At 39.7% G+C, this 12,771-nt stretch overlaps 1 protein-coding gene across 1 annotated transcript; it reads right to left on the reverse strand.

Moving 5' to 3' along the window:
* Window positions 1-1,184: 1,184 nt before the first annotated feature.
* ZNF207 (zinc finger protein 207) lies at window positions 1,185-11,246 on the reverse strand. The gene is made up of 12 exons (XM_010140710.1): window positions 11,126-11,246; window positions 10,565-10,703; window positions 9,809-9,979; window positions 9,084-9,159; window positions 8,549-8,596; window positions 6,731-6,801; window positions 5,577-5,737; window positions 4,681-4,773; window positions 3,239-3,481; window positions 2,415-2,577; window positions 2,061-2,244; window positions 1,185-1,844 (listed from the first exon to the last, which is right to left on the reverse strand). The coding sequence occupies exons 1-11, from the start codon at window positions 11,129-11,131 to the stop codon at window positions 2,084-2,086; spliced, it is 1,332 nt and encodes a 443-aa protein (XP_010139012.1). The 5' UTR covers window positions 11,132-11,246; the 3' UTR covers window positions 1,185-1,844; window positions 2,061-2,083.
* Between the last annotated feature and the right edge of the window lie 1,525 nt (window positions 11,247-12,771).

Below are 12,771 nucleotides of genomic sequence, written 5' to 3' on the forward strand. Positions count from 1 at the left end.
TCGCAAGCCAAATACTGCACATCTGACAGGTGACCAGCAGATACCAGTGATCAGAGAACTGCTTCTCAACAGAGGCTTGGAGTTATGGTCTTAAAACTGCTAAACACTTCAGGAAAAGTGCCTGATAATTCTTAGTGGTTAAACTAAGGCCATTCAGTTGCAATTACAGTGTACTGGATGCTCCAGTGCTTTTACAAGCCATTCTATCACCCCAAGTTTGAAGCTGAGAGACAACGTAGTATTTTAGCTGTACTGTTTCTGGAGTATTAAGAGACAGCACAGAATAAAGCCACATTAAATACTTAATGGCGGCTAAAAAAAATCCCAAGACTTTCAGGAAAGAGCCAAAATGCTCAGTGTTGTAATTAAGTGAGGAACACTCCACCCTCTATTTAAAACCATCTGTGAAACATAAACTGACATACAAATGCTGATAGTCTTTCTAACCTACCTTAAAAGAATAGATACCCCATAAATTAAATCACACAGATAAGGCTTGAGGCTGGAACATGTATTTAAAGTTGACCTGCAAATGGAAAATCCACCACTCCTTTTCTCCTCTGTTGTAAAGAGGCCAGGGAAGCTCTCACTCCCCACCAAATAGTTTCCCTATACATCTTCATTCTCATCAGAAGTACAGCACACTAACACAGTGGTGTTAGCCATTCAGAGAATTACGACCCTGACAGCAATTTCTTACTCTTTAAGCAGACAAATGACTCATTCATATGGGGAAGCCTTCTCTCTGACAACTGCAACTAGTAGAACTGATAAGAGAGTCTCTTACTCTAGGCACTTCCATTAAACAGCTCAAGAAACTCAGCCAAGAGCATAGCACGCAACAGACAGTCCATTGTTTAGACTGTTGGGATTTGAAATTCTGAGTTATCTGAAGCAAATAAACAGCCTGTAACATCTTAATTACTCTTGTCTCTTTGCCTTTTTTATACACTGAGAAGATGAATCTACTTTTTCTCTTTTGCAGGTCAACTTCAATACAACATCAACTGGAAGTCACTCACCCATGTGACATGCACCTAAGCTTCTAGAAATCTTCATCTAAAAGGCTTCTGAAATTCATATGCATTTGCACATAAAGAAGAGTCAGTCGGAGAGTGAACTAACAGGACACGTCTGGCACTAGGATGCATCTCAGAGCAATCATTTTACATCCTACAAGTAAGTGCCAGGACTAGAAGTCTATTAAAATTTATTGAGGACGAGAAAGCACAAATAAACAAACATATGCATTAAGAGAAGTTACAACCAGTAGTTAGGATGTGCCTCCTGCAGCCTCATTTTGCGGAGTCTGTTAATAAGTGTACAGGTCTTTGTCTACTCAGACGTGCAGCTAAGGAATGACTTATCTTAGAAAAGAACTGAAACTTTAACAAAACAGCACCAATAATTGTGTTCAGTACACCAATAGCTACCACAGCATGCATCTGTACAAACCTTTCAGGCAGTTGTCCACAGCTGGTCATGAATGAAAAGGCATATAAATTTTTCTCTTCTTTTATTACAATGAAGTTTATAACGGTACAGAAAAGTCACACGACCTTAGTGGGTCAGTTTACTTTAACCCTGGAACAGGAGGAACTCTAAATACATTAAATATTGTTACAAGTTCAGACTTAAATGTACAAGTAGTTGGGAACAGTTACAGCCCTCACCAAACTATGTTGGGGACATGAAGTCCAACAGCACTTGAAGTGCTGTGAAGGCATCATTTCACAAATAGCAACGTAATGTTACAGAACTTGCCTTTAAGGTGGTATGTTCATGTAATTCCAGCGCCTTCACAATTTAACGAACCATATTTACTATACTTCACTTCTAAAAACCTAGATGAAACATGAAAAAGAAGCCATACAGTATAAATTGCAACATCAGGAAAAGTTCCTATTATTCCAAATAATTTTTCCCGTGTAAAATAAGAATGTCCAATAGCTCCTTGCATGTGGGAAGATACTTATTTTTTAAAGTCACAATGAAGCCTTAATTGACGGAAGCTCGGCTATATTAACAGCACAAGATGAGAAAAGGTTTAATCTCCAAACCTATTATAGCGTGTGTAGTAGCATCAGTAGCGGCCACCTTGCGACATTACTGGAGGTCTCATTCCCATTGGAGGCCGAGGAGGTCCACTTTGGTAAGGGGGCACCATCGGAGGTCCCTGACCATACGGAGGCATCGCTCCAGGAAGATACCCTGGCATGCCCTGGTGATGAGCACCATACTGACCTATAAACAGAACATTGAAGATGCAAAAGAATTTTATATATATATAAAGGGCAGAAATTGCATTCTGTGAAAAGCTTCACACACCCAGTATATGCCACTCTGAGTTTTAAAAAAACTTAGAGCTAAGACAAATCTTTTCAAGAAAGGAAAGCTAGGAGACTTATGATTACCATGAGGTGGCATGGGAGGTCTCATTCCTTGTTGCTGTGGAGGAATTCCTGGCTGTGGTGGCATCATACCTCCAATTGGTCCAACTGGTGGATTACCCAAGGAAGCTTGTCCTGGTCTAGGAAGATTACGCTGATATTTAGGCAACTGTGCCCTTCTCTCTTCCTAAAACCAGGAACAGACAATCATAACACACTGTAAGACTAAAATTCACCAAAACCAAAGTAAAAGTGTAACAAAGGAGATCAATACCAGATTACAGGTTCTGAACTATGTCAACTACCTGCTACTAGTAACCTTAACTCAGTAGCATTTGGATTTTCTCCCTTCCTTCAGTTACTGTCTGAATACTGGCCAACCTAGCATTTTGCACACAACACAAATTCTTCCCCTGCCTCAGCTGAAGAAAGCCAAACGCAAATCTACAGATGCCTGAAATTAAGGTTCATCGGTTTTACTCGTAAGTTCTCTGTTTCTGATTGTAAGAGCACCAAGACCACCTCAAACTGTTAAATCTTTTGTCCTACCCTCATTAGCTATATTTAACTTCAAGCTTAAGTCACACACAGAAGTTCAAATTACATTTTCGGTTGAATAATTTCCCATCACCACAAAAATAAGGCTTAGATTTGCAGCAATATACCAGTCATCACTTTATAACTGAGGGAGTTTTCTCGCTGCATAGTTCTGTTACATTAATTTTGCAGTTTGCACTCTCACCTTTATTAAAACAGTCAAATGCAGAGCACAGAAGAAATTCTATTTAATCAGCCATACCAGCATAAATTGCATTATTCAGTAAGACAATAAAAATATTTTAACTTACCAGTGATATATCCTCATCTGGATGGATCAACTTACTGGTTGCACTGGTTGTTGTGAGGGTAGCAGGCTTACTTGTTATAGATGTAGCTGGTTTAGCTGCAGTACTGTTTGTCGTGCTAGTGGTTGAGGCTGTAGACTGTGTGTAGGCAGGGAATGTAGGTTTGGGGGGTTCGGTTGTTGTTGCAGGTGTAGAATTCAAAGGTTTGAAATCAGTACCAACTGGACCTGGAACAGCTGCTGCAGCCTGCGAAACACAGAGATAGGTCACTATTTATTTTGCAAAGAGTAAGAAAACTTAAATGATGTCTGCTATACCTCTGAAACCTTCCAGCAAGTTACACAATTACAACAAGCCTGACAAAAGTAAAGTTCAGCCTTACTGCATACTAGAGCAACTGAAAACAAGACAAAATAAAACCCAGTATATACACATAGAGACAAACACACTGGAAAGTCTAACATTCGCAGGTCAAAAGCCACAACTAGAAAAAGGAATGACAACAACAAAAAAACCCCACCCCGCTATCAAAATTTTTATTCAAATACAACATTTGAAACATCTAAACCTTTCCTGACTCTGTTTTGTTAAAACCCTGTAAGTGCAAGTTCATTGTTGTCTCACTAAACTATTAGCGTACTTTAGCAACCATTAGCTTAGAGTACAGGTCAAAGTGTTAGTGCTCATTAAAATCAGGTATTTAAGAAATAGTTTAATTCAATATTTAAGATAAAGGTCTACTGTGTCACAGCTTTTGTTTTAAGTGTTCTCTCTATAAAAAGACTGCAATATTTTCAAAGTACTACGTCTCTCTCTAGACCTTTAATCTCACTTGTGATGAAGAATCAAATGCAGGCAGATAGATATGAGTCCACTACAGATTCCAGCATCTCATCTTTCCTACTTTTTTCTTAAATTAAAACTGTTAGGACAATGGAAGTTTGCTTTACCAAGCTTTCTATGAAGACGCAGCAATGTCCAAAGCAAGATTCAGTTATGAGAGAATGCTTTTGTTTCTAGTCACTGGGCATTCACAATTACTTCAGATCTCCCATCAAAACATTTCCATTTTCTGCACGTCACGTAAATCACAAAATTCCCTACATCATGATGCACCATATGAAACAACATAAACTAAAAAGCCTTCATCATGCATCAAGCTAACCACTGCCCACTAAAATGCATTTAACTGCTTTCATGCTTTTTTAACCCTTTAGAACCAGGATGTAACAGTTCATTCTTTCACACTAAGAATTGGGCACTTTGACATGCTTGTTTCTCGTAAGGTGCAACTCAATCGAGGACTCTGCAGTTTTACCAGCTAAACATAATCAGGAATGTAACAGAAATTATCTGAAGATGTTTAGTCAATTTTAGATTTTACAGAACGGTCCAAAGGGTTAAGTTGCAAAGCGATTTGGTTTTAACTGTGACTTCCTGCGTACTTGTGCTGTGCTAGGAAACAGAGCGTTAGAAGACGCTGACAGACTTTCTGAATTGGAGGAAGCTGCACTTGAGCTTGTGACAGGTGTCCCCATCTGTAGCATAAAAGAAAGGAAACGGTGAAAAGTCTCCAAGCAAATGGGTGGAAAGTATCCAGATGAAAGGATTTCTTATGCTAAGTCCTTTCTTATGAAAGAACTGTGTTTTTGTAAACAAGTATCTTCCCTGTAGAAGTCCAAATGCAAATAGTACATTATGAAGGTTTCTGCAACACACTTGAAAGCAAGTAAAAACTTCAGGACTTATACACAACAAAAGCAATTAAAGGATAGAGGTCACAAGCCACTATCAGTTCCCCACTTCCCTCCCCAAAACACTTAAATGAATTATTACCCTAACTTACTCCTCAACTTTTTAAAGTAAAAAAAGATCCTAATTCAGGCAATGTTTAAGCGTTTAACAAGTCTACAGAGTAAACTTGTCCATCTATTGGTAGAAAGCCCATTATGAAAAGGAGAGAGTAAGTCATGTCAAGATTTTTACTTTGGAAACTGTAGGTAAAGTTCTATGCAATCAGATTCCTGTAGCTAACACATTCCTTCAACCACCCAAAGCACCTTTTAAAAGACAAATTAAAGGGATTAAAGAAAGCAGTGTTTTGCCTACTCCTTTCTTCCCCAGGTGCTTACAGAACTTCTGTCTGGTTTCATGGCTGTTATAAGACAAACAAAAGAATCCTTTAAAATTCATTCAAGTGCTACACTGTATTAAGAATCAGTGCAAGCAGGAAACTTAACCAGTCATTTTTCTTGTGCCTCCTCAGTAAAGAGCAGACACTGTTGACAGAGCAGGATTTTTAAGAACAGAACAATAAATTGCAGGCTGTAAGATACCTTACCTGCCCTGCACTTGGGAAGAGTGGTTTAGTAACTGGAGGCTGGGGGGTAGGTGCTGCTGCTGCAGGAGCTGGGGGTCTGTTAAGAATGCCCGGTGCTGTAACAGGCTGTGCTTGTGTCATTGGAGGCATCCCAGGACGAGGACCAACAGGCGGTGGCATACCTACACACGACAAAGAATCACTAACAAATCAGGCTGAAGGAAGGAAGAATATGCCTTTAGAGAACAAACATTTCAGAGCAATACTGAATTGTGTTCTCTACTAGGGCTTCAGTGATGACAAAATTCATGCTCTCAATAAATCAATGCGGTTAATGCAGTAACTGTTTCCAACACACTGTCCCTATGCGGCCAAGCATGCGGAGATGACTGTCACAAAACCCAGAAGATGCAGCCATTATGAACAGGATCAGAACTACGGCACAGATCAGCTTTGCTGTGGGTCTTTAGCACAGCAGAACAGGGACGCAAGGCTATGTTTTGTAGTCTGTCATCATAATACATGTACTTTGTACATGCAGGGCTCTAGGAGAGGTTCAGAGATGGGAAGTTAACAGCTCACATGGGTTCCATCATGTTGTCATGCAGGATAACTAGGCTGTAACTGTCCTAGTGGCTTGTCTCCTCCTCCAGTGAGAAATACAGGCAAACCAGCAAATCTCAAGCCATCACACATAGCTGCTGGTCACATGGAACAGCCTGAAAAGGCTGCCTAAGAACTGCACAAACTCGAGAAACACCCCTTCTTGCTATGTTAAAAGACCAGAATTCCCGTTAGTTTCCTCACACAGCAGGTTTCCTATTTGAGTATATCATCAACATTATTTCTCATTTCCCACAACCTTTTCAATCCTTATGATTTTCCAGCTGCAGCCATACACATTAAAATAGGGATGAAGAGAGACTAAGCAACACAGAAGCCGGAGAAAGGGCAATAAGAAAACTATATTCTGTACTTTACCTTCACAAATAATTATTTATAATCAAAAGCCATAAATCAACCCCTTCACTTGTGTACAAGAGTGGCTTTTGCGGCAATCAATCCATGCCAAGGTGCTGGTATAAGTCTGTGTATATTTTATATATATCCTAAACTCAGTGGAAATAAGTAAAATTTAACTCTTGCCACAGTATGAGTTCAATAACCTGACCTACCTGGAGGCATACCAGGCATGAGAGGTGGTATTCCTGGCCCAGGAGGCATCATTCCACCCATTGGCATCATCCTATTAAACAGAAAATGAGCACTGGTATGAACACTCACGATTAACTGTTAAGACAACTGGCACATACCTGTATTAGACTAAAAAAAAAATTACAGTAAATAATTTCAAAAGATCTCAAAGGTAATTCAAAAACAGCTGATTCCACAGTTAGAAATGTTTTTCACAAGAAAAAAAAAACCAAACCACCAAACTAAATGGAGTAACAAGTTCTGAAGCTCTTATCATGGCATATTTTTCCTTCATATTGACAACAAGTTTGGTGTTTGTGGGGTTTTTTTTTTCTTGCTACTGATACCTGGAGAAAAGAATTGATCTGTATTTCTTAATAGAAATGTGGCACCTAAATAACTCTTTTTATCCTCATCTACTAAATCACACTACAAATTAACACATTCCCCATCTAAACCATACATACAACCCTTAATATATGCAACTTCCTCCTGCACAGAGCTGCACATTGATAAAAAAAAGAAGCGGGCTACAACACTAGTGTTGGCGAAGCTATAGATGAGTAAGATTCCTTTACAGGGAGCCAAGTGTAAGTTTCCTTAAACTCTTTCAGACACAAAGTTGGGTTAGGGAAACAAAACAGAGGCGTGATTATTGCTTTAGTTAGCAAGACAAGCAGATACAGAGCAGCCAAGCGCATACTGAAAGCCCACCAAGAAGCCACTTCTTATTTGTATGACAAAGTCAAGACACCTTCACCACTGCTGTTTCAAAATGGAAACAAATTATAAACAGATGAGCACTCGTTCTGCAAAGCAAATTGCTACTCCATCTCATTTTTGTTCTCAGCTTGTCTGCCACTGCTATCAAAGGAACACCCGATGCAGCAGCAGTAACGACTGGGAACACAGCACCCCTTTTCTGGGTCAACAGCTGGAGAAGGCAGATAGCCTTGCCATGCATTTTTGACACTCTGTTAGCCCCAAAAAGTGCTGGATGCTCACTGACTGCTGTCACCAGAAAGATGACTTTGAGAAACTGCAGGGATAACGCTAGAACTAGTGTCACACTAGAACCAAAGTTGCTTCCTAGGTCCAAATTCCTCTTTGTTCATTTTTAAAGAAAGAGTCATCTGGTTAAGTAAGCAAAACTTCAGATGAAACTAGGTAAAAGCACAATGTAACACCACTCCCTCCTCCCTAAAATTTCACCAAAACGGAACCGCAGTGAATTTTCGGCAAATTAATCTGTATCTTTTACTAGATGACCTTACAGTCACCTGAAGTTAACAAAGAGTTTAAGGACTAAGCACCAGGAAGCCTAATAAAATTCTCTTCTATTTCCACCCAGAAAAGCTTCAGTTACAATAAGCATCCACAAGGTGTTCCACTATGACGATTTTAAAATTCAAGGATAGTTAAAACAACATTTATGTTTCAGAAGAGAGCAACCTTTCACCCCAGTGAACTTCAGAACTTAGAAACAAGTCCCTGCAGTATATTCTGTATAGAAAGCACCAAGCAGATAGAGTTGCGCTCTGGTTTGAGAGAGGTTCTAAGTCCTGAAAGGTCTATTTTAGCATTTTGTAGAATGCTTTGCTCATAACATATAGCTTTGTAATATTTATTTAGATAAAGCATAAAAATTTCAGATATTATACAGTAACAAAACCTATCTAGACATTTCCCCCAAATTCTCAGGCAATATTCAGGTTCTCAGTAAGACAATTTCAAGCTTATCAAAAACATGACATTAAATGGCATGAATGTACCTAGAATTACATTAATGAGATGCTTACATGTTTCCACCACAAAATGACTGCATGTATTTTCTCTGTTGATGTAATCTGTGAAAATTTATGACAAAATCAAAAATCTAACTGTGATTTTACAAATACATTGTGATAGGGTACGGTGTCAACCCCAAACAAGCATAAAAACCATCATCTTACTTTTGCCCAAATTATGAGAAAAGTTTAAGCTATCCAGCATTTTTTTCCTGTTAGGCTGATGACTGATAACCAAATGCACAACATATGTGCAGCACACAACAGAACAGTGGTTCACAGAAGGCTCTAAACCAACACAACACAACTTTACATTATTATACTACTACTCAGCGAAGTTAGGAGAAAGGCAACATACTTTATACACAAACTCAGAGTTTGGTCATATTTTTAATGTTGGTTTACAGCCATCCAGTTCTTTGGTTAGTCTTAAGGTTAAAGAGTTCACAGGTTCTTGCATACATTTTGGTAATTAGCTTTAGCTTTTCTGTGACAGCTTAAAAAGCACAGTATGAACATGTAATATTAAGTCTTTCTTGCTACTCACCCAGGTGGCATCCCAGGCATCACTGGAGGCATTCCAGGCATCATAGGTGGAACACCTGCCATTAATGGTGGTATACCTTAAAAAAAAAAAAATTAAGCAACTTTGACAGCATAGTCACTAACAAATCCCATCTAATAAATTCAGACCAGATAAATGCTTTACAGGAAGCTCCACAAGATTACTTTTTGAAATAACACTGCTTAAAAACACTGCAACGTAAAAGGTTATCTGCAAATCTGACTTTGATTCATTGTTCTCAGCCCTCAAGACTGTAATTGTTTTAGTAGTCTCCAAAGAACATGCCTCATTACAGAAAATGATGAGAATACACCAGTTTTCACTCACTGTCACTGATCAAAATTCTTCCCTCAATATATATTTGTGGCCTGTGTATAAACTGCCTGCTCTGTGACAGCAGGCTCTAGATACGTGCTGGCCTTTCTGCCCTGTTTCCAAAACGCCACAAATAAATATCATGGGTAGACTTGAGGCTAAAGTACTAATCTCCTTCAATCTGTAAGCATTAAGTACTTTACTTCGCAGAGTAAAAAGTGTGCGTACACACAGAGTCACGGAAGAAAATGAAGAATCTGCTTATATGCACCTCAAACTATTTTGGGATCTCCAACCCCCAGTGTTAGAAAGGACAGATTATTCTTCCAGCATTTACACTGCAATTTGTGTTTCCACACTTTTTCAGAAACGATCTTAAAGCACCATCTCACCTGGAGGCATCCCTGGCGCACCCGGCACAGGAGGCAAACCTGGCTGCGCCATCGGGGGAATGTACCCCTGCTGCGGCTGAACTTGCTGGGGTTGAAATGAAGTTGAAGCAGCAGATTCATCATCTTCATACTCATCAGAATCATCCTGTTGTTTCTTTTTCTGGCTTTCTGCTGAGGAGTACAGTGTATATAGTCAGACTGAAGGCAAATGATACTCTAGGAAACTCATTTTACCTGGGGTATTTTAGCTGGAATGAAGCATGCCCAAAAATTCATAGAATTACAAAAAAACCTACTATGTGAGCCTAACTGTACATACAAATAATAAAGATAAATAATCACTCTGTAATGACCCTCAGCATAAACTGGGGTCTGTCTCCATGTCAGCCTCATGCCGTCTCCAGAATAAACCAAAGCAGTTCAAAGACAGCTATACTTAAACAGCAAAGAGATCTAGGTGCCCAAGGCACCACCAGGCTTGTACCACCCCTGGCCTTCTCTCCCCTTACTTCAAAAATAAAACCCACTATCCCCATATTCATTAGGTAATTGTTATAAGCGCACTGGCATGCAGCTACCTCTGAATAAGGAAAGTCTCCCTCAACCTTCTATGTGACTGGCACACGTCTAGAGCTGCAGTGCAGAATGCATTAAACCCAGCCCTTACTCTTCTGAGAAGAGAGACCACTATCCCACAGCTTCCTATCAGTAAGAACAGACAAGGGAAATAACAGACAATCAACTAGATTACACTACCCTGAGTTTTTTGTTCAAGTAACCTCCTCCGTTCCTCCATATCTTTCTCTGGAATGCCCTCCATGCCATAAATTTCCAGTTCAATGTCCGTTCTTCCAGGAATAGCATTTGGAACAGCATCTATTGTTTCTTTATGTACCTGAAGAAAAAGAAAATATTCCTCCTGAATACAATTCAGGTTAGATTTTATGTGTTCTTCAGCCAGTTTAATGGGAAGAATTTTTCCAGCCAAGTATTTTCTGAATATGGGCTTCTGAATCACTGTTAACTAATATTAGCTTCTAAAACCAGTTTATATGAATTTGTCTTCCGAACTCCAAGACTATACAACTCCCTCACTCCTTCTATACCCCAAAAATGGCAAGAGAGACCTCCACCGCACACTGACCATATGACTGCTGACAGAGCAGGACTCCTGTTTCACAAAGAGACCACTACTGCCTTTTTCTTGTCAGTATTTCAGACTCTGGAAGCCCCCAACCCTCCCACCTTTTTAAGTTCAGTATTAATTCCCATTTTTGATACCATTAAGAAAAGGTTGTGTAATCTGAAGCATCTTACCTGCATGCAATGTATAGCTAACCCAGGTCCTGTGTACAGTTTCTTATGACATATATGGCATTTAAAGTGCTTTGCTTTTTGATGCTGTATAAGGATTTTTTCATCATCAAAATCCCTGTTACAATACCTATTGAACATGGTTAAGGAAGCATTTAATCCTGAAAGTGACCTCCTATACAACACTAATTAGCTTCATTGTGATTTTTCCTAAAGAAAAAAAAAAAAAAAAAAGGCATAGGAAGCATCTCTGAGCATTCAAAGATAACAAATATTTTAGGGATATCTGAAACTTTTTCAAAAAAAAAAAAAAAAAAAAAAAAGGCATAGGAAGCATCTCTGAGCATTCAAAGATAACAAATATTTTAGGGATATCTGAAACCAAACCCCCTCAAATCATCCAGCATTTCCCTCTTCAGGCAGCACAAAACCATCAGATTCATCATTTCATTCCATATTCTTTGACACATGCTTTTCAAGTCCTAGTTATTTCCCAGTGGATTCATTCCTTCTCTGCATACCAGTAAAGGGAAGCTGCTAAAGCATTAAAGGAGAAACGGACTTGAAATCCACAGACAGGAAGTGATGCCAAACACTTACAAGTGCCTATTTAATACCAAGTATCAGTGGTTAACATTTACAACAGAGAACAAAGGTTTTAGTTAAAAATGTGTTTCCTTTTTCACTTATCCGGCAATCATTTCTTATGACACCACATAACTGACTGCACTCATTAAAGAATTTGCTGTTTTTATACAGAAATATTTAGCTAAAAAGCTTCTGAACATCTGTGACAGAAGAGGCAAACTGCAATTTCCTTTCCTTTCGGCATTAATATTTCAGCAAACACTCCACATGTACCTTCCCAAGCAAGACAAATACACATTTGTTATTTATTTTCTGTTCCCTGTTAACACTCCACCAGAACTTGGAATGTATTAATATCAAAACCAAAAGCACAGATGCCTTTCGACATAAAACGGTAGAAGACCTCAGAAGATAAATCCCTTTATTAAACAATTCCAGACTGGGCAGGAACATTTTAGAGAGAAAAGGTAAATCTGCAATCACCCCCCCAACAAAACACAGACTGTGAAGAAATGATCGAAAAAAAATCCACCGATATTTCTGGATACTGACAAATTATTACTTCCATGCAGCAATTAGATTTTTGAACGCTCTCCCATTCCCCCCAAAAAAAGTTTTCAAAAAGTCTCTTTTAACCGTATCTGCCACACTTCTTGTATAACCGTATTTATCAGAGGCAGGGGGGTTTTTTCCGTTAAAATTCTTCTCTCCGGTGAATAAAGGTCGTTCTTCATTACCCCCACGACCCCGGCAATCCCTCCGGGCCTGGCCACAGGGACACCCGACCAAAGAAGCTGCGGCCTGCGCCGGCTTCACGGCTGAGACGCGAGGCCGAGGCCTCGAGCAGGGAGGCGGGAGCGGGCGGACCAGGCCGCTCGGGGCGGGGAGGAGAAACAAGAGGAAGGGCACGGACCAGGCCTGATCCCCGCGCTGAAGAGCACGGATATGGAACAGGACCAAGCACGGAGCCAAACCTAACGAGGGTGGAGAGGAGGAAAAAGGCCTGTCCCGGGAGAGCAAAGAGCCGGGAGGAGAGCGGGATGGGACAGGGCAGGACAGAG

This window comes from Buceros rhinoceros, unplaced genomic scaffold (assembly GCF_000710305.1).
Source record: "Buceros rhinoceros silvestris isolate BGI_N320 unplaced genomic scaffold, ASM71030v1 scaffold19777, whole genome shotgun sequence".
In the NCBI taxonomy this organism is placed as follows: Eukaryota; Metazoa; Chordata; class Aves; order Bucerotiformes; family Bucerotidae; genus Buceros; species Buceros rhinoceros.